The following is a 22,103-nucleotide window of genomic DNA, read 5'->3' as shown; positions in this document are numbered from 1 at the left end:
TATAGTATTTATTTTATAACACGTTATCAACACGAGACTCTGTCATTTTGAGCACTTACTTCGAATTTAATTTCTATTTCAATTATTTGAGCATTTTAACATAAAAAATATTCCATGACTCATGTTAGTTGGCTTATAAGTTGAGGTTAACCACAATTAAGGACCAACATTTAGAGAATCATCTGTCACCGGGAAGCAATTGGCCAGTCAAAAGTCAACTTAACTCTCAACAGCACTTGAACAATGATTCTGCATATGTATTTTTAATTCTGGTTTTTCCAGTTTAACCAGCAAGATAAGTCTAAACAAATATAAGCATTAATCAAGGGGCAACACTTCAATGAGAAGTCAAGATTTTAACATAAAATTTTACCCTAGTCTAGTTTAGCTAAAGTCAACTGTCGAGCTTAGTCTTTAGAACTACTAGCTAATTGTAGCATTAATTAAGGGATAGCAAATTTAATAACAGTTTTTATTTAACTCCACGAGGTCTTTTAAATTATTTAGCTACAAGCTGTCTTTTTTCGGCGGGGGGTGGGGGGGTGGGGGGGGAAAGTAAAAATGAACCTGTGTCGACTGCTGTGAGAAATTTTTATTCAACATAACGGTGCACAAACTTACAGATTTGGCAATACTTGCAGTACTAGCAAAAGCTTAATATTTTGCTCAAATGAATATAAAGGCAGAATTTGTACTAGATCCTTGTTAATAGGCGCTAACAGAGAAGGAATGTTTCTGGAATTGGGGAATTTGGCGGTGGCGCAGCCGTCGGCAGGTGGAAGCATTGCCGGAGATGGAGTTTCTTTCTTTCCTTTTTTCCAAACAAGTGTCACGCATGCAACGTGTCATTTTAGGAAGGTAATTCTTTCACTTTTTTTTTACTAGTTTGGGTATGCAAAAGATTGTTCAACAAAATATGTAAAATGAATTTTGTGCCAGTTAAATGAGTAAAATATGCATTAAGCTATTGATATATTATTTCACATCAAGGCTATTTCTCAAGTTTCCTAGAACTTAGCTAAATAGAAATTTGTAATCTCAAAAATGGTTATCCTCTACTTAAGCAAGGAGAAACACATAGCCGAGGAACATCGTCTCCTAATCCCTACTAGTACAGGTACATCTAGGGATTAATTATGTTTGACTGTAAGTATTCTGTCATACGATTAATTATGAGTTAGACATTGCTCTACATGATATTTATTATACGTGGTAAGAAGTGAAATAAGCCTTAAATGGTCAACAACAACAACAACAAACCCCGTAATTTTTTACGAGTGGGGTCCGGGGAGAGTAAGATGTACACAGCCTTACCCCTATTCTGAAAGGGCGGAGAGGCCGTTTCCGAAAGCCTTAAAAGGCCAACCCCGAGCATTAATGAGTTCAACATTCCAGGCTACCTCCATAGATTCATATCGTGTCACCTTGACATGATAGCCTTCTAAAGTTTGATACATCAATTATATGTTCTATCCCTTCCAAAAACGATAAAGGGAAAGAGGATTAAAACATCTAACAATTTGGCTAATGTTTCAAACAAGATTTTAGTGGATGCAATATTATTCCCCTTATTTATTTTTTATTTAATGTTATCTCTCAATTTTATATTTTACTTTGGTTCTTTCTATAAGATGTATTAGTAAAAGTAATATTGAAAAAATAATAATTAATTCTTTCTTGATCTTCCAACTACTTTTAAAAAACCGACAAGTAAATAGGACACAGGAAAGAGTAGATAGATTCCACCAATTTAATCCAATAGACGAGCGGATGGCAGTGTTTTAAAAGGCGTGGACGTAAGGCGATGCGTTTTATATATGCCTCGGCGAGGCGTAAGCCCTGAGGCATGGGGCGTAAGCCCCATAGGTATTTAATTTTTAATATTTTATAAAATAATATAATTACAGTAAATATTTATAAACAGGTAAAATTACATAAAAATAAAGAAAACTATATATATATATATATATATATATATATATATATATATATATATATATAGACGCGCTTCATCCCCACAAAAAACTAGTCAAAACAATCTATTATACGCTACTTAGAAGTTCAAGTAACTTGAGTCGAAAAGAATAAAGTTTTTTTTACACAGAGGAACAAAAAGAATGACTAATATTCAATTTGAACTTTGAACTTGCTGCTATGAAGGAGAATGGAGTTCTCTTTGTATTTGTAAAAAAGAATTGAATATTCGTTGCTTTTGGGAGATGTTAGCAGGCTAGCGGACTAGATAAAGAATCAAAAAAGATTATGAATTGGGGCTTCAATCAATAAAAAAGGTGTTGACTTTTAAATTTAATATATTTCAGTTCATTTTTAAAACTTTTGAGTAATTACCAAGTTGAATTTTGAAAATTTGGGTATTATATGAAGGATTTATTTAGCAAATTTTGTTTTAATTTGAAAAAATCTCTGGAGCTTACGGCTCACTAAAAAAACTCGTCTCAAAAGCCCGGGCGTACTCCCCGAATTGCTGGGCGTACGCCTCTTGAGACTTTCGCCCCACACCATCGTCTCGGGCTCGCCCCGAAAACACCTTTTAAAACAGTGCCGGATATAATGAATTAGCTGTGGGTTCATCTTAATTTACTAACTTTAGTTTAAACCTTACATATTTATTCAAAAAACTCCACCAAGTAGCACTAATGATAGAATTCCACTCTTTGCTCGATTTTCATCAAACTCGATGTCGATGTAACACATATCTAGATGGGCACGTCTTAATATATTTTGTATTAGAGAAAATCAACATATATTAACTACTCCCTCCGGTCCGCAATAAGGATCATTTTACTTTTGACGCCCATTAAGAAAATACGAACTCCTAAAAAAAAAAAGATGTATTCACTAAATTAACTTTAATTAATTGTTACCATGACATGTTGGAATATGTAAATAAGGACAAATTTTGAAAAAATAAAATTAGTTATTTCCTTGTAAAATTGCCACTGAGTAGTTTATACTAATTGTCAACCAACCTCAACCTTCCTCCTCCGTCCAGACTTGGGATTGGCAACAAGAAGACTTTGAAAAAGGAATCGAAAAGGTAGGCTTGCTTCCTACCTATCTTAGGGATAACAGATATAAAAACAGTTCTAAATTAGGAAAGGCATAAATAACTTCGTACTACTGTAATATAACATCTGAAAAACAACAAGACATTGTCGAAATGATCTTTAAATACCCGTTCGAACATGCTAAATATGAATATAAATCCCACATTATTACATAGCACATTAAAAAAGATCACCACAATTCTTGCTAAATATGACCATAGAATCCCATAAATTATTACAAGAGCACATTGAAAATTTGATCTCTGAGAAGTTTTGAGCAAAAACTCACCACATTTCTTGCCAGAGAAATGACATGAAAATTTTAAAGAAAAACAAACAAAGAGAACCAAAGCATAAATTATATCTTCCTCTGTATCTTCCTCTACATGTTCCTTGAATCTTTCTCCACTTCTTCTCAAGGCCGTGCTTTCTGAAGCTACTCTGTTAAAGAAAAATGGCACTTCAAGATGACTCTCGAGTAAATGTAAAGTGAAAATAGCGAGAAATTAGAGTTCGTAGCCCTTTTCTTTATAAGCAACTCATATCCACTTAGCTTATATGATTCAGCATATTTAATATCAACCACATGACAATTGTTAAAATATGATCTCCCCTCCTTATCATTGATGTAGGAGGACTTTTCTTTTTGGCAACAATTCATGTGCCACCTTTTCAAGAGGTTAAAGTAATAATTTTAAGCCCTGGTACACAAGTAGTAGACAATAGATAAAGATATGGTCCTCTAAGCAAGGTACCTTCCCAAAGGTTTGTTGTTCCTAACATATTTCTATCACCAAATCTACTTATAATTTGATTCAGGGCTCTTTCTTCCATTGTAGAACTGAAAAGTACACAATGTACAATAAAACACACGGTCTATTCCAGAACAATACGGATTTTTGTTTTCATCTTATATCAGGAAGGACTAAGTAAATAATAGCAAGAACATCCATGACTTCTTCCCCCCCCCCCCAAATTTTGCAATACGCACAAAAGGGTACTAAAGAAAACTATAGCAACAACAAATATAAATGACAAACACTACAAAGCCCTCATAAAAATGAATTTTTGACAGGATTGTCAGAGCAGGAATAGCCAAATTCAGAATATGAACATAGGCAAGCTGTATATGGATAGTATGAGCTCACTAATGAAATAAGATAAACACAACAAAAAATGGCTCATTTACTGCATTGACAGAGACCACCCTTAGAAGAGTTTCATCGAACCATTTTCTTAAATATAAACATTTGAGTACTTTATGCAATGATTTTTCTAAATCTTTTCACTAACCATGTATATCATAATTAAAAGGCCGTACAACAAGCACATGCAACGAATGTAACAAACTCTTTATCACAGTCCACAATATACTCCTATTTAGTAGTTATACCGAAGAAATCCCATTACAATCAATAGGTTAATTGTTACCTAATGATTCAACACAGTTCATGATCAGAAGTCAAAATATTTAATGGATATTAAAAGTACATTATTGATGATTTACTTACTTGAATCAAAGGCGTAAACTTTAAGCAAGTTGTTTCCCAATTCCTCATGCTTTTCCTGGATCTGCTTGGCAAAAGTCACAAGAGGACGACGGCATTTATGTAATTCAATTAGCTGCAGCGTCACACTATCTGCAAATCCTTCTGGGATCTCTTTTAAGAGTGTGCATTCTCTGATGCAGACACGCTCAAGGCATTGGAAATAATCATCGGTGGCTGTCCAATATCTAAGATACAGATCCTCAAGGAGTAAACACTTCAATTTAGGGAATCCCATCTCTGTTATTTCCCACTCATTGCCTGAGAAGGCATGAACCTTCAATTCAAGCACCTCGAGATTGGGCAACTTGCTAAAAATGATCATGCAATTCCATGGAAGACAAGTACGGCTAAGTGTCAATTTCTTGAGATTTGATGGGAAAGAACCTGGACTTGGATTGATTAAACACGGCAGCCGGTCGGAAATAAAATCAGGCGGAACTGTAACATTTAGTGCCTCGAGCTCTTTTAAATATTTAAGATTATTATGCCATCCCATCTCGCTCTGAAATTCCTCTGCTTTCCCAGCAATTTCCAATTTCTTCACTTTCTTAATCCCTTCAAATATTTCTTTTGTGCAACAAGAAGGTATCAACCCAGAAACAGTTTTGATGTTTTCCAAAACCAAGTTCTTCACCTCATTTTCTGATACCGTCTGAGGAGAGTCCAAATACATACACCAACAATGGAGATGCCTTAACTGAGACAATTTCCAAATTCCATTTGGCAAGGAGTACCTTCTCCATTTACTAGTGTATATTGGATGCGGACGAACAGTGAGAGTTTGTAAATTCAGAAGTTTAGAAATTGGTAATTTTCCAGACCTCCTAATCGTCAATGCCAAATACCTTAACCGAACTAGGTCAAGTATAGCTATGGGGAAATCGGGAATCTTCTTTTTCTCCAAGTCCAATACCCTAAGAAGTTTGAAATGACAGCTTTCTAAATTAAGGATTGTTCTAGAATTGACAGAAAAGGAACGTAATTTGCTATAAGCAAGATCAGGGAATCGACGGTGAAAATAAAAGCCCATTGATTGTTGTGACACCCACCTGCAGCCTTCAGGAATAACCCATAGAGGTCCATCAATATCGGTATTCACAATATACAGAAGATTCTGGCTGCCGGCTTCTTTCAAGCAGAAATCATGAACAAGATCATGAATCATACATGTCATGATTTTACCATCCATACTTCTCTTGCTAACATTAACTAAACTTTTATCAATAAGAAAATTTAAATGACTAGCAGCCACTTCTTCCAATCCCTCCATTCCCTTTACCTTTAGGAGCCCTTCCGCAATCCATAATCTAATCAACTTTTCCATAGAAATTTCACTAGCCTTTGGAAAAAGTCCAAAATACAGAAAGCAGCCTTTCAGATAAGAAGAAAGATGATTGTAGCTTAAAGCAAGCACTCCGGAGCATTGTTGATAAGCATCAACTTCTGCTAATGAGCTCACACTTTCAGCTACTTTTTTCCACTCGTCCAGTGTCCTCTTGCTGGAGAGAACCTTGGCAACCACAGCAATCATAAGTGGTAAACCATTGCAGTTTTTGGCAACCTCCTTTCCGACATCCTCAAATTCAATCGCAAAACCTTTTTCTACAAATGCTTTTTGGTAAAACAAATTCCAACTGTCCTCTTGGTCAAGTAAATGCATCCTGAAAGGATCCTTCGGAGAGCTAGCATATTGAGCAACCTCAACGTCTCGAGTAGTCAACAGTACCCGACTTCTTTTACCATCGTCTGGAAGACACAGTCTAATCTCATCCCAAGCGTTTTTGCTCCATATGTCATCCACAACAATCAAATACCTTCGACCCATTAACCTTTGTTTCAAGCAAACGGCTAAATCTGAATCGTTTTTCTTATCAAGGTCTTCTTCCTTCCCAATATTAGCATCTATTAGGAGGCCTAAAAGTATCTTTCTATAAATATAGTCCTCAGACACGGTAATCCATCCACGGATGTCAAAGAAGCTCAAAATTAAGGGATGAGAAAACAGGTTTTTGGCAAAAGTTGACTTACCAATGCCGCCCATACCAGTAACAGAGATGACTTCCAGTTCAGGTGAGCCACTCGTGAGTTGACCCAGCATGTTTGCTTGTTCAATGTTGTACCCCACCATATCGTTCTCAAGGGTTGAAGCATGCAATCGAGGTGAACTTGAATCACCAAGTGAGGAATTTCCAGCTTGCGAAGTGTTATTATGACTGTGCTTGATGAGCTCTTCCTTGAGGGAATCAACATTTTCAATACCTCGTTGTAAGATCTCAAAAAAACTCTCGAGGGCTTCCTTTTGATGGAGTCCGTCATGTTGTTCGTCCATTACCACCTTCATCTGTGATTCAACTTCATCTTCTGCTTCATTTGCTATGTGTCTGACTTTTGCCTGCAAATTCTTCGTTTGTTCACCATCAAAATTGTCAAGAAGTTCTTGCAGAGAATCAACCTTCTCGTAGAGTAAATTCAAACTTTCCACATGAGTGTCCAATAGATCTAAGTTTGATTGCAAAAGCTGAAGCTGTTCTATTGTTCCCATTAGAGAAGTCAATGCAACATATGCAGCCATCTCTCTCTCTACTTCTGCAGTAAAGGACCTCCAGATTAGCGAATGAATCTGTTTGGACTAGGTAGACACTTAAAATGACAGATATGGCAGACACTAACATTGAATTATTGTATCGCACGCAATAAAAGTTGTCATTGTTATAACAATTGACGTGTTTCAATTGTTTTAACATAGTCTCGGTCAAGCCTATACACACAGAAAATACAGTAGATAGATTCACATGCGCATACCTATTATGGAATATAAACTGCGGATTAATCGTATTGATTATACCCAAAATCAGATCCAAGTATCTAACATATTTAACAAGTCCCTCATTTTAACGCATACCTTTCTAATTACTCGGGACGCCCCATCCAAGAACTGGTGCACTCCTCCATACATTATATAAAAAATAAGCTACTTATCACCAAGGCAAATCAGAGGAAAAGGTACAAAATAACCATTTACAATCCGAATAGAAGAAAGTGATCATCACAAAGATATTTTGTGTCTTATATTACTGATCTTTTAGGTCTTAACATAAAAATCTCTTCTGAAATGAGTCATATAACTATAACTAAAAACATCTGTAATGTGTCAGATAAGCATTATTGAACTGTGGAAAATTGTCATTTCAATCCGCATAGACATACTAAAAGAAGAATAAAATCAAACTAAATAGAGAATCTCCATCAAGATATCACATTAACCCACAAAAATGATGCTCTTTCAAAAAATACTAGCAACAAAACACAAGAAAATGACTTTCTAATAGAAAATATTTTCTTAAAAAAAGATTTAATTCATACCAAACACACTGTACATAAACTTTAATTGCTCATTTTTAAAACACAACTAGCATTGCACTCAAGAACAACACAGAAGGTTTAATATGATCCTTCAAATCCTGTAATTAACTAACATGCGATGATAAAATATCATGATTACGACATGCATCAAACTCCATATGCAGCAATCCAAAAGAGTGAAGCATAAACAGAATAATATGAAAATTGTAAAATAAGAGAAGCACCTTAATTAAAGCAGAGATCTCTGGCTTATGGCTAGTTCTCCCCCTCGACTGTCAACCACGTGAAGGAATTTTGGATTGAACTGTGTATTGGTCGATATCTCTCTCTTGGAAGCTCTTGAATGTGGTAAATTTGTTTCCCTCACTAATGTTGTGAAAGCTTCTTTATAAGAGAGAGTTAGCTGAGGTGAGACAATAACAACAAATATTATAATTATAATAGTAGTTGTAATTACATTATCTCCTCTCTATTTTATATTGTTATTATTATTTGTTGAAATTATTTGAGCATTTTAACATAAAAAATATTCCATGACTCATGTTAGCTGGCTTATAAGTTGAGGTTAACCACAATTAAGGAACAACATTTAGATTTAAAATATTATTTCTTAATTAATGCCTCTAACATGGATGAGTCATGGAATATTTTTATTTGCATATGGTTTTCTTAATATTGGGTTAACTAGAACGGATCTAGAGCACAACTTATGGATTCACGAGAATACAATAGCTTTTGCACAGTCCGTGTATTTTCATTAAGAAATTTACTAAATATATACAAATATTTGACTGTTATCCCAATCACTTATTGTATATTAACTTGAGATTGTTGTACCAACCCATAAAACTTCAAATCCTGGATCATCTGTGACGGGAAGCAATTAGACAGTCAAAAGTCAACTTAACTCTCAACTTGCAGCATTAATTAAGGGATAACACTTAAACAATGATTCTGCACATGTATTTTTAATTCTAGTTTTGCCAGTTCAACCAACAAGATAAGTCTAAACAAATATAAGCATTAATCAAGGAGCAACACTTGAATGAGAAGTCAGATTTTAACATAAAACTTTTCCCTGTCTGGTTTAGCTAAAGTCAACTGGTGAGCTAAGTCTTAACAACTATTATTAGCTAATTGTAGCATTAATTAAGGAATAATAATTGAATTATAATTCATGATTTAAGTGCATATGGTCATGGTTTAGCTAGTCTTTCTCTTTTCAGGAAAAAACAAAACATTAACCTCCTAGCTAGGAGAGAACTCCATTCAACATAACAGCTGTGATTACAGATTTACCATACTTCAGTACTAACAAAAGCTAATATTTTGCTCTAATGAATCTAAAGGAATAAGTTGTGCCAAATCTTTGTTAATCATTAGCTGCTAACAAAGAAGGATAGTCAATGCTTCCATATGTTGTTGTAATTCCACGAGCACCCATTCTTCACCAAGAAATCAACTGTCACATTTGCTTCTCTGAAAAACTGAAAAAATATAAATTACAGCATAAATATAAGCTCTCTTATCTGCTAAACCGCTATTTTAATTCTCCAAGACGTAGTTACAAAATTCTCAATTTCATTACACAAGAACATCTCAATAATCTGTTTAAAACAACTCGAGATCATATATAGATTGAGTATCATTCTAGTAATATGTTGAAATGTGAACAATATAAACTTGTTTCCATTTGTTTACATTAGTTCATGAACTAGAATATTAATTTAGTACATGTATTAGAGTATGAACACATTGATGTACTTTGGAAGATATAATATCTAGTAGTGTCATCCATGTACCTTGAAAGATGTGAGCTGTGGACTTTATCCTATAAATAGCCATGTATTACTAGCCATTTGGAGGAAGTCAAGTTGAATAGAAATCATCCTTTTCTCCACTTTCAAGTTGAATAGAAATCATTCTTTCCTCCACTTTCTTCATTGTGAGCTTTGAGTGTTCTTTTGTGTTATTTTGCTCTCCCAAATTTTCTAACATTGTGGTATCAGAGCCGGTGTGTTTGAGAGGTAACCAAACTTGGAGAGAAAATGACAAATAGTAATGGAACTCCATTTCAAGTTCCTATGCTCGCAAAAGAGAACTATGGAAATTGGTGTATCCGGATGAAGGCCTTGCTTGGTGCCTATGATGTTTGGGTGGAAGTTGGAGGTGATGGAGTAGAAGACGATGCTGCCTTTAAAAAGAAAGATCAAAAGGCGCTCACTCTCATCCATCAAAGTTTGGATGACAAGATGTTTGAGAAGGTTGCAAATGCAACCACCTCAAAGCAAGCATGGGGGATTCTTCAAACTTCCTTTAAAGATTTGGATAAAGTAAAAAGATTTCGTCTCCAAACCTTAAGAAGAGAGTTTGAATCATTGCATATGAAGGAATCCGAATCCGTTTCGGATTACATTTCAAGAGTTTTGGCTATTGTCAATCAAATGAAGAGATATGGTGAAGACTTGAGTGATGATAGGGTCGTTGCAAAAATACTATGATCTCTTGATTCAAAATTTAATTATATTGTTGTGGCTATTGAAGAGTCCAAAGATTTGAATACCATGACCATTGAAAAACTCACGGGTTCTTTGCAAGCACATGAAGAAAAGTTGAAGAAACCAAAAGAAGAATAGGTTGAACAAGCGTTGCAAGCAAAACATTCTTTCAAGGAGAAAGATGAAAGGCGTGGCTCGCAACAAAGAAGTCGAGGACGTGGACAAGGTCGTGGTGGAAAAGGAAGAGGTGGTAGCCAACCACCATATAAAGAAACTAGGAGCCAAGACTCTAATCAAGGAAGAGGTCGCGGAAGAGGTAGATGATGGAGGAAAAATCAAGGAAGGTATGATAAGTCTAATATTGAATGTTATACTTGTCATAAATTTGATCATTTTTTCTGGGAATGTAAAAATAATGTGGAGGAAAAACTAATTTTATGGAGAGCAAAAATGAAGATGAAGATGGTATTTTAGTTCTCGCTTGCAAAAGAGAGAAAGTGTAGAGAGAATTCAATGGTACCTTGACTTCGGTGCAAATAGCCATATTTGTGGAAAGAAGAATTTATTTGTGGAGCTTGAAAAATTGAATGGTGGCAACATCACTTTTGGAGACTCTTCGCGGGTTAAAATCAAAGGAAAAGGTACGATTTTAATTCGCTTGAAAAATGGTACTCACCAAATAATTTCTAATGTTTTGTATGTACCAGAGATGAAAAGTAATATTTTAAGTTTGGGACAGCTTTTGGAGAAAAATTATGATATTCATTTGAAAGATACAAATTTGTTCTTGAGAGGTGAAAATGGGAGAATGTTAGCCAAAGTTCCTATGGCTAATAATAAAATATTTGTTTTGAACCTTCAATATGATGTTCCAAGGTGTTTGCTTTCATGTACCAAAGATTCATCTTGGCTTTGGCACATGAGATTTGGTTATGTGAATTTTGATAGTCTAAAGTTGATGAAGAAAGAAAGCATGATGAATGGATTGCCAACTATTGATCATCCGAGCCAACTTTGCGAAGGATGTCTTTTTGGAAAGCAAGCAAGAAATGTTTTTTCCTAAAGAGTCTTTGACTAGAGCCCAATGGCCATTGGAGTTGATTCATATGGATGTGTGCGGACCAATCAAGCCATCTTCACTTGGTAAAAAGTAATTATTTTTTACTTTTCATTGATGATTTTTCTAGAAAAACTTGGGAATATTTTTTGAAGATAAAATCGGAAGTGTTTGATGCTTTCAAAAAATTCAAGAGCATGGTGGAGAAACAAAGTGGCTATTAAGTTAAGTCATTGCGGTCCGATAATGGTGGAGAATTCACTTTAAATGAATTCAAAATTTTTTCTGAAAATAGTGGAATTCGTCATTTTTTTACTATTCCAAGATCACCACAACAAAATGGCGTCGTGGAAAGAAAGAAACCGGACTATTCTTAGCATGGCACGGAGTATGTTGAAGAGCAAAAATATGCCAAAGGAGTTTTGGGCTGAAGCAGTTGCTTGTGCAGTGTATTTGTCAAATCGGTGTCACACCAAGAGTATTCGTGACAAAACACCTCAAGAGGCTTGGAGTGGTTTCAAGCCAAAAGTTGCTCATTTGCGAGTTTTTGGGAGCACTGCCTATGCACATGTGCCGGATGAGAAGAGGTCCAAGCTTGATGATAAAAGTGAGAGGTATGTTTTCATTGGCTATGATCAAAGTTCTAAAGGTTATAAATTATATAACCCAAGAAATGGCAAAGTCACCATAAGCAGAGATGTTGAGTTTGATGAAGATAATGCTTGGGAATGGATAACTAAAGAGCAAGATTACTCTTTCAGTCCTTTCTTTGATGAAGATGATGAAGAAGTCACACCACCTTCAACACCTCCAGCACAAGTTCAAGAAGAAGATAGTCAAGTTCAAGTTCTTCAAATGAAGTGCCTTAGAAAACTAAAAGTTTTCGTGAGTTGTATGAAAATACGGAAGTGGTAAGAAAATATTTATATGATTTGACTCACTTTTGTTTGTTGGTGGATAGTGAGCCTTTAACTTATGAAAATGCTGCCCAAAATGCCAAATGGAGAGATGCCATGGATGAAGAAATTAAGGCAATCAAGAAGAATGATACTTGGGAACTAGTCATACTTCCAAAAGGCAAAAGCACCATTGGTGTCAAATGGGTGTACAAGTTGAAGAAAAATTCTAAGGGTAAGGTGAAAAGGTACAAAGCAAGATTAGTTGCCAAGGGGTACAAGCAAAAGGCCGGTATTGACTATGATGAGGTATTTGCATCAGTTGCTCGTTTGGAAATAATTCGTTTAATTATTTCATTGGCAGCTCAAAATCAATGGAAAATTTATCAAATGGATGTGAAGTCATTCTTGAATGGCGTTTTGGAGGAAGAGGTTTACATTGATCAACCTTTGGGCTACAAGGTTGAAGGACATGAAAATAAGGTTATGTAGCTTGAGCACGTGAAGTAACAAGACCAAATTGCGGATATTTTCATCAAGCCATTGAAGATTGAACTTTTTCAAAAGTTAAGGAAGGCTCTTGGAGTGACGAAACAAATTTAAGGGGGATGTTGAAATGTGAACAATATAAACTTGTTTCCATTTGTTTACATTAGTTCATGAAATAGAATATTAATTTAGTATTAGAGTATGAACACATTGATGTACTTTGGAAGATATAATGTCTAGTAATGTCATCTATGTACCTTGAAAGATGTGAGGTGTGGACTTAATTATTATGTTTACATGTAGTGTAGGCTAGATACATGACAGATTTCTCCTATAAATAGCCATGTATTCCTAGCCATTTGGAGGAAGTCAAGTTGAATAGAAGTCAAGCTGAATAGAAATCATCCTTTCCTCCACTTTCTTCTTTGTGAGTTTTGAGTGTTCTTTTGTGTTGTCTTATTCAACAAGAGTGGGTTACTCTAGTGGTGAGCACCCTCCACTTCCAACCAAGAGGTTGTGAGTTCGAGTCACCCCAAGAACAAGGTGGGGAGTTCTTGAAAGGAGGGAGCTGAGAGTCTATCGGAAACAGCCTCTCTACCCTAGGGTAGGAGTAAGGTATGCGTACACACTACCCTCCCCAGACCCCACTAGTGCGATTATACTGGGTTGTTGTTGTTGTTGTACTTTGTTCAACATGAAAATGCTGAATACTACAAAGTATTATCATAGTAAATTATAAGTCAATCTCTAAGAGGAAAATTTTAAGTGATCAGCTAACTCCAAGAGAAGTTCATACTACTCAACCTTCCTCCTCGACAATTGGGTTTTTCAATAAGAACGCTTTGAAAAGGGCAAGTATAATTGCATAGGTCTAACTCACATGAACCGAGGAGCCCTGCTTCCGACCTATCTTAGGGACCACAGGTAATTATGAACATTTCAAAATTAGGAAAGGCGTAAATAACTTCAGTAGAGTATTCATTAACATCTTAAAAAATATAAAACAATGTCAGAATAATTTTCAAATATTTGTTCAGAAAATGCTAAGTATGAATATAAGATCCCAAATTGTGTTTAAAATTAGGTTTGCTTAGTTTTCAGCAAAAAATATCCACACAATTCTTGCTGGAGAAATGACATGAAAATTTTAAAGAACAAACAAGAACACAAGCATATAGCAGGAATAAGTTACCTCTTCCAACCAGGTCTACAGTAAAACTCATTTGCGAATCTTCATCTGCATGTTCCTTGAATCTCTCTTTACTTCTTCTCTAGGCCATGCTTTCTGAATGTAATCTGCTTTGTTTTTAAAAAAAAAAAAAATCCTCCAAGATGACTATCGAATAAACGTAAAGTGAAAACAACGAGAAATTAGAGTTCATAGCCATTTTCGCTATAAGCAACTCATATCTGTGGGACCCATCTAAAAGGAAATAAAGAAAAAGAGGGAAAGAGTTGGAAGTTGGGCGGCAGATTGAAAAAATTGCAAGTTGCGGCTGAAATTTACAAGTCACAAAAAAAAAATGTGTTTTGACCGATAGAAATTTACACTGCAAATTTCAAAGAATAAATCATTCTGATTGATCCAATGACATGCAAGTTTTTCTATAAATAGCAGGCTTCGTTTTTCTTTTGAAACACACCAAAAATATAGAGAAGCAATAGAAGTTAGATAGAGTAATCCACAGATTGTAATCTGTGAGATAAATAGTGAGTGTGAGTAATATTGTAATGAGTTATTTTAAATAAAGAGTGTTATTTTTTTTGAGTCGTAGTAGTCTTTTGACACTACAAAATTATAATATTATAGTAGTATTATATTTCTTCTCTCGGGTATTGTATTTTATCTCGTTAAAAGATTTTGTGTCATTATTACTCTCTTGTATCATTATTATTTATCGTGAATATTATTCCTGGGCGGATATTATTTATTCCCAACAATATCCACATAGCTTATACGGAGTATGATTCAACAAATCTAATTCCAACCAAAAGACAATTGTTGAAAAACGATATCCTACTTATCATAGAGTTGGAGGTATTTTTCTTTTCTTTGCAAAAGTTCGCGTGCCACCTTTTCAGAAGGTTAAAGTAATAATTTTGTTGATGTTGTGGAGAAGCCCTGGTATACAAGTAGTAGACAATACATAATGACATGATTCTCTAAGCAAGGCACCTTTCAAAAAGGTTTCTATCACCAAATCTCCCTATAATTTGAATTCAGGCCTGTTTCTCCCTTTGTAGAACTGATACCTACACAATGTACACTGAAACATGCAGTCTAAAGAATCGAACAAATTAAAGGAGGAATCAATTCCCAGTTAGAGTAAACCTAATATTATTTGTAGCTCATTTTTACATGTTGTCTAATCAATGATGCAGTAGGTTTTGCACAGTCGTGTATATATATTAAGAAACACTAAATATATGAAGATATTTGACTGTTAACAACATTATTATTGTATATTAACTTGAGATTGTTGTACCGACCCATAAAACTTCATATCCTTAATCCTATGTGAGTGGAAGCAATTAGGCAGTCAAAACTCAAAAGTCAACTTAACTCTCAACAGCTATATATAACAGTTTTTTAGCACCAACTTGCAGCAGTAATTAAGGATAACACTTAAACAATGATTCTGCATATGTATTTTTAATTCTGGTTTTGCCAGTTCAACCAGCAAGATAAGTCTAAACAAATATAAGCTTTAATCAAGGGGCAACACTTCAATGAGAAGTCAAGATTTTAACATAAAATTTTACCCAAGTATAGTTTAGCTAAAGTGAACTGGCGAGCTAAGCCTTTAGAACTACTAGCTAATTGTAGCAATAATTAAGGGATAGCAAATTTAATAACAGTTTTTATTTAACTCCATATGATCTTTTAAATTATTTAGCTTCAAGATGTCTTTTTTCAGGGGAAAAAAAAAGGAAAAATGAACCTGCGTTGACTGCTAGGAGAAATTTTTATTCAACATAACGGTGCACAAACTTACAGATTTAGCAATACTTGCAGTACTAGCAAAAGCTAATATTTTGCTCTAATGAATCTAAAGGAAGAATTTGTACCAGATCCTTGTTAATAGGCGCTAACAGAGAAGGAATGTTTCCGGAATTGGGGAATTTGGCGGTGGCGCAGCCGTCGGCAGGTGGAAGCATTGCCGGAGATGGAGTTTCTTTCTGTCCTTTTTTCCAAACAAGTGTCATGCATGCCACGTGTCATTTTAGGAAGGTAGTTGTTTCACTTTTTTTTTTTTACAAGTATGGGTGTGTAAAAGATTGTTCAAACAAAATATGTCAAATGAATTTTTGTGCTAGTTAAATGAGTAAAATATGCATCAAGTTTTTTTTTTTTTAAACTATTGATATATTATCTTTTTAAAAAATGTGCCATTTAATTGTTTCACTCCCTAGTATCTTTTTTCACTATAAAGTTCTCACTCCCTAGTTGATGTTTATTTAGACATAGGGTCTCCACTCCCTAGTCTCTTTTCCAACATAGAGTCTACACTCCCTAATTGAAATTATTTTAGATATAGGGTCTCCACTCCCTAGTTGATTTTATTTTAGACATAGGGTCTCCACTCCATGGTCGTTTTTCCAACATAGGGGCTCCACTCCCTAGTCACTTTTCCAATATAGGGTTTTCACTCCCTAGTTGATGTTTTTAGGCATATGGTCTCCACTCCCTAGTCGTTTTTCCAACATAGGGTCTCCACTCCCTAGTTGATGTTTTTAGCCATAAGGTCTCCACTCCCTAGTCGTTTTTCAAACATAGGGTCTCCACTCCCTAGTTGATATTTTTAGACATTGGGTCTCCACTCCCTAGTCGTTTTTCCAACATAGGGTCTCCACTCCCTAGTTGATATTTTTAGATATAAGGTCTCCATTCCCTAATCGTTTTTCCAACGTAAGGTCTCCACTCCCTAGTTGATGTTTTTAGACATTGGGTCTTTACTCCCTAGTCGCTTTTCTAACATAGGGTCTCCACTCCCTAGTTGATTTTATTTTGGACATATGATCTCCACTCCCTAGTCTCTTCTCCAACATAGGGTTTTCACTCCCTATTTGCTTTAATTTTAGACATATGGTCTCCACTCCCAAGTTTCTATTTTCCCAGGATACACCAATCCCAACTTTTTATCGCTTTCAATAATAAAGTAGTATAGAGTTTTGTTACCAATAACTCACAAAATTTTTCTAGTGAAAACTGGGCCAAAAAAATTTCGTTCGATTGTTTGTTTTGGTGCCTGAGCAGGTTATACCTCGAGGTAAAGGGTTGAGATAACCAAAGAAGTCTCAATCCAAAATAGAGAAAAGAAAAGGAAAGGAAGTGAATTCAAAGCGCATAAGAGGAGAAAAGATGTGGACCGCTCAAGACATGATTGAAGTCACAAGCTTTGCCCTGTCTTGATCCGAAAAGGCTGAAGAAGAATGAATTAGCACCTGCAGTTAACAAGCATCAAGGTTCAGATCGGAGTCTGTGTGAAAAACTAGCCAAGACTCAAGATCAAGACTCATAGATAGGAATCTTGTAACTCGTAGCAGATAGGCTTAGTTAATCTTTTTCGTTTTGACTTTGGTGTAATAAGGAGCTCAGCAAGCAGCAAATAGCAGCAACAACAGTGAAATCACAGCTTCTCGGTAGTCCCATCTATCAAAACTTTCAGAACTACACTGACTTGATTCCTTTATAGCTAAGGATATGTAGGCAACATCCGAGACAAGGTTCGGTCAAACCTTTTCAAAGTGTTTCCTATCGAGTATCCAAACGGGCAAAAATTGCTCGTAATTGCTCACTTTATCTTTGCCCGAAAAGCCTTCGTGTTTCCGAGCAAAGAGGGGCAGCTGTGAGCATGTGATTTTTGCCCGACGAAAAATATTCCTACAAATTCACAAAATAGATTTGTTTTAATTATTTTAATTTTTATAGAATTTTTAGAAATTTTTTGCTAATTGTTGTTTGCACTTAGTTGCATATTTAAAATTTTAAAATTATAAAAAAATACCAAAAAATATCCAAATTTTCATTACATAGCATGTTGGGTTTTAATTGCATTTAGGATTTAGTTACATGAGTTAATTACATTATTAAACAAAAATCACAAAAATATTGATCACTTTTACATTTGTAATTTTTAGTTTTAAATTAGTAATTTCCTTTTATTTTTTTAAGCTAAATTAATTGTTCAAATGTTAGAAATAGTTAATTAGGTTTATTTCACAAATTAGATCTTTGATTTAGGACCTAATCTAGGTTTTTAATTAATTAGTATAGGATTAAAAATAAAAGAAAAGAAAGAAGAAGAAGAAGAAGAAGAAGAAAGATAAAGAAAAGGAAAAAGGGGCGGTTTGGGCCAACCCAATGGCCGATTGTTCCCAATTCCGCCGAGCCCCAAAATCCCTCACCCGATCCAACCCCCATCAGGCCAAACGACCCCCTTTTTCTTTGAACAATCCCATTCGTTGATCTCCTATGATCCAATGGCTGGGAACTCCCCACTTCCTCCCCTTATAACTGTCCAAACAGACCCCTCCCCAAACCCTAAAACCATTTTTTCATTTCTTTTTCATCTCCCTCAACTTTCTAAACCATAGCCGCCATCACACCCCCAAACCCCCACCGGCGGCCGCCACCTTTAACACCACCAAACAATCCCAGATTCTCACCATACAGTGCTCGTCCCTCCCTCTTTCCAAATCCATCACTAGTTTTCCCAAAATCCCCACCAAATCCGTTGATTTTCGGATCTAAAAATCCAAAAAACAAAAAACCCTAATCTTTCCCTTTTCTGATTTCTTGGCAGATGCCAACTCGTTTTGGTCTAAAACTTACGTTAATCGATTGCTCTTAACGAGAGCAATCGATTGACATTCGTTTTAGTTCATTTCGAGGTCATCAGAATTTGACCGACCTACTGGATTTCGGCCAACTCGCCACTGGCCAGCCAAAGCCTTGTCGTCGTCGTCAGTGTTCGTCGATTCGCCTCAATCAGCGTCTCTTTTAGAAGCCAAATCAGTGTATCTTCTCTTTTCCTTTTTTTGTTTCTTTTCAGATTATCACTTAGATGTTAATTTCTTTTGATTAGATTAGTTTATTAATTTGATTAAGTTCAGTGAAAGTAAGATTAATTAGTTAATTGTATGGTTTTAGGTTAAGTGAATCAGTTTTAATTAATTTAATAATTTAGCTAAGTTTAATTGGTAAGCTCTCTGCCCTTCCAGGATAGGGGTAAGGCTGCGTACTTCAGACCCCACTTGTAATTGGTAAGTTGTTTCTGTTTTGTTTAATCCTTGATTTGGTCTTAATTGTTTGACTTGTGATGTTTGAGTGTCAATTGGAATTAAGGGGTGAAAGGGTAATAACAGAAACTTTAAGGGAGTAATTGGAAATCAAATTTAAGGAATCTAACTAGCTGCTCAGGAAGCTTCTAGAAAAAAGACTTAAGTGCAATAACATAATTGAATTAGGTCAGAGTTTGGGTAAAAAAGGTCAATTTTCAGAAGTTGAAAAGAGTGAAAATGAGAAGAAACTTCTAGAAAAGGACAGTTGTCCCGATCTTGTTAAGATAAGGTGCTGAAAAAAAGGAAAATATCTCATATAAGAGGGACAGCTGTACAAAATTGGTTAAAAAGATGCTTTTTGTTCCATTTTTTCAGCTGACAGATTCCTCTTTATATTCCCTTATTCTCTTCATACAGGGCACGACTGATTTCTATAAAAGGGAACACACTTTTCATTTAGGGGAGAAAAATTTATCTACACATTACACTCTCACTCTCTCACACACTCAAGAGCAAAAGAAAGGCATCTTCTCTGATATAGAACACTAAATATTCCATAAAAGAAAAAAAAAAGTAGGATAGAGAGGCTATTTCTGAATTGTTTGAGGCAGTGTTCATTCCTTTTCATATTGCTGGGTTTCTAAATATTCTGAATCGAAACTACTATTGTTCTCTGCATAGTTGGACTCCAATCTGTTTTTTCCGACCTCTACTGGGTTTTCTTTTCCTTTAAGCCTAATCCTCAAGTTATTAGGTATGTTTCTTTGAAGCTATTGTCGGATTTGCTTGGATATGAGTATTATGATTGTTCTTTGACTCATTTGTAGTCATTACTTGAATCCATGACTTGTTTTGGCTAAGTCCATTTATTGATACTTGAATGTATATGCTTTGATTTAGCTTAAATACTGAACAAAATACCTGTTCAATTTAACTAGAATGAGATGCTTGATTTTTGATTTTCCCGAACGCAACCACTTCGTGTGTATTGGCTTGATTCCTATTTTTGAGTAATGTCACATGTTGAAATGAAATCTGTATAGTCAGCTAAGTTTGGAAGTCGTGGATTTCATAGTTGTTAATTAGTGTAATACTCACGTGTTTAAGCAGGTTAATCTCGTGATTTAATCTCAGTTATGAGGCAGAAGGTTAAGCAAATGTGAGGCAGAAGGAGAATACTGATTTATGAGGTTTTAGTGTTGTATAGTTAACTCTTATTGTAATATTCATCTAGGGCTATTACTGTAATAATTTTGATTGACTCAATGAAGATAAGCAGATGTTGGATTTTGTATAATCTGTGATTTGATTTAATCACTCTTTGGCATGGTAGTTGGATATATAATCTTGTATTTCCATTTGTTGTGCTTCACGTTTGGGCCTAAATGCTATGGGCCTCAATGTAAGCCCAATGTCATTCCACGCGACCTAACTGAGGTCCAGTTCTGTTTCTCAACCAAGCATGACCCCTATACCATTATTTGATTACTGGCCATATCGAATTGGGTAACTAAAAAATAGGTTATTCCAGTAGTTTGCCAAACCATTACCATTTTGTTTGCATGAATTCTTTAAACAACCCAAGACTTTCGATTGTTTTGTCCTTCACATGTGCTAGCAATCAACTTCAATTGCCTTTATCAAGATTCATGTGCCAATAATTTATCTCTTCACATGCTGTTTTTTTTTTTACAAATTAATACGTGTCTGTGGGGCCTGATGGCAGAAGTAGGCCCAGTTCTATTTTGTCAACAATGAGCTCTTGGAGCTCTTTTGACATGAATTTCTTTCTCTCGGGCCTAGTCGCTAATGTGCCAGGCCTGTCCCTCACTTTGTGAATCTTTTTTTTTTTTTAAAGAGAATTCTAATGTAGCAAAGGTCCAAAGGATTAGAATTAATTAATTCTTGTACGCTTATCCACAAATGATTTTCCATAAGTGAGACCTTACAACAAATTTTAAATTAGTTTAGGACAACAATTCATGAATATTCCTAATTTGCTTTAGGCGCGATTAAATAAATTATCGTGACTATGAGTATGGTTCTCGTGGCATAGTCATGATACGTAAATCCCATTTGGGTGTGCATTTCATGTGACCCGACCACAACTTCTAATTATAATAAAAATAAACATGTTGTAAATTGCGGGTGCATTTCACGTGGCACGATTCGCAATATGTACAAAAGCAAACGAGTGCGCGACATCGCGACTTGTTCAAACAAAAGATAAAATACACAATAGGTTCTAAAACATATAATAGTTCAGATAATTAAGCCAGGTATTAATTGTTAAGCGACCGTGTTAAAACCACGGAACTCGGGAGTGCCTCACACCTTCTCCCGGGTTAACAGAATTTCTTACCCGGTCTTCTGTGTTCGCGGACCATAAATAGAGTCAATTTTCTCGATTTGGGATTTAAAATAAACTGGTGACTTGGGACACCATAAATTATTCCAAGTGGCAACTTTGAAATTAAATAAATAATCTCATTTCGATTAATGTCACTTTAATTGGAAAAACTCCCTATCCCCTCGGGAAAAAGGAGGTGTGACAAACGACTTAACAGTTTTGGGGGCAGATTACTCGATTTTTTTATCGGGTAAACCGTTAAGGATTTTTATATTTATACTTTTATCCCTGTGTATATAAAGTACTATTAAAACTTAAATGGCTAAATCTCGTATGTCTGTAGCTAATGGCATTGGCAGTCGTCTTTAGCTTCTAATTAGGAAAAGCTACTACAACTAACATAGACAGTCTAAACTATGCATTTGACCGTTTGATATTGATTGTTCAAAAATTTCTATTTGGTTTAGCCAATAAACCGCCCGATAATTGTCAATCTGATATCAATCTGCCCGATATCTTGTTGCATGGCTAACGAATTATTATATTT

General features: G+C 35.3%; 2 protein-coding genes and 1 long non-coding RNA gene across 5 annotated transcripts; 2 read left to right on the top strand and 1 right to left on the bottom strand.

Moving 5' to 3' along the window:
* Positions 1-3,216: 3,216 nt before the first annotated feature.
* On the bottom strand, positions 3,217-16,168 carry LOC107763988 (putative late blight resistance protein homolog R1B-16). 3 transcript variants are annotated; one of them, XM_075246540.1, is made up of 5 exons: positions 15,991-16,168; positions 14,114-14,217; positions 8,206-9,468; positions 4,580-7,204; positions 3,217-3,509 (listed from the first exon to the last, which is right to left on the bottom strand). In XM_075246540.1, exons 4-5 carry the CDS (start codon positions 7,188-7,190, stop codon positions 3,505-3,507), a joined length of 2,616 nt encoding a protein of 871 aa, XP_075102641.1. In that variant the 5' UTR covers positions 7,191-7,204; positions 8,206-9,468; positions 14,114-14,217; positions 15,991-16,168; the 3' UTR covers positions 3,217-3,504. The 3 variants fall into 3 exon arrangements, with proteins under 3 accessions (XP_075102641.1, XP_075102640.1, XP_016438000.2); XM_075246539.1 differs by lacking the exon at positions 15,991-16,168 and having other exon boundaries at positions 14,114-14,489; XM_016582514.2 differs by lacking the exon at positions 15,991-16,168 and having other exon boundaries at positions 8,206-9,460; positions 14,114-14,489.
* Positions 10,030-10,482, top strand: LOC142177412 (uncharacterized). The gene has a single exon (XM_075245902.1). It carries the CDS (start codon positions 10,030-10,032, stop codon positions 10,480-10,482), a length of 453 nt encoding a protein of 150 aa, XP_075102003.1.
* A 3,517-nt stretch (positions 16,169-19,685) lies between the features above and the next one.
* On the top strand, positions 19,686-20,503 carry LOC107764008 (uncharacterized). The gene is made up of 2 exons (XR_001643160.2): positions 19,686-19,960; positions 20,317-20,503. It is a non-coding gene; the product is annotated as an uncharacterized LOC107764008 (long non-coding RNA).
* Positions 20,504-22,103: the final 1,600 nt, after the last annotated feature.

Source organism: Nicotiana tabacum, chromosome 23 (assembly GCF_000715075.1).
Source record: "Nicotiana tabacum cultivar K326 chromosome 23, ASM71507v2, whole genome shotgun sequence".
NCBI classification, from domain to species: Eukaryota; Viridiplantae; Streptophyta; class Magnoliopsida; order Solanales; family Solanaceae; genus Nicotiana; species Nicotiana tabacum.
Note: the sequence above shows the minus strand (reverse complement) of the source record. Positions and strands in the feature narration are given on the sequence as shown.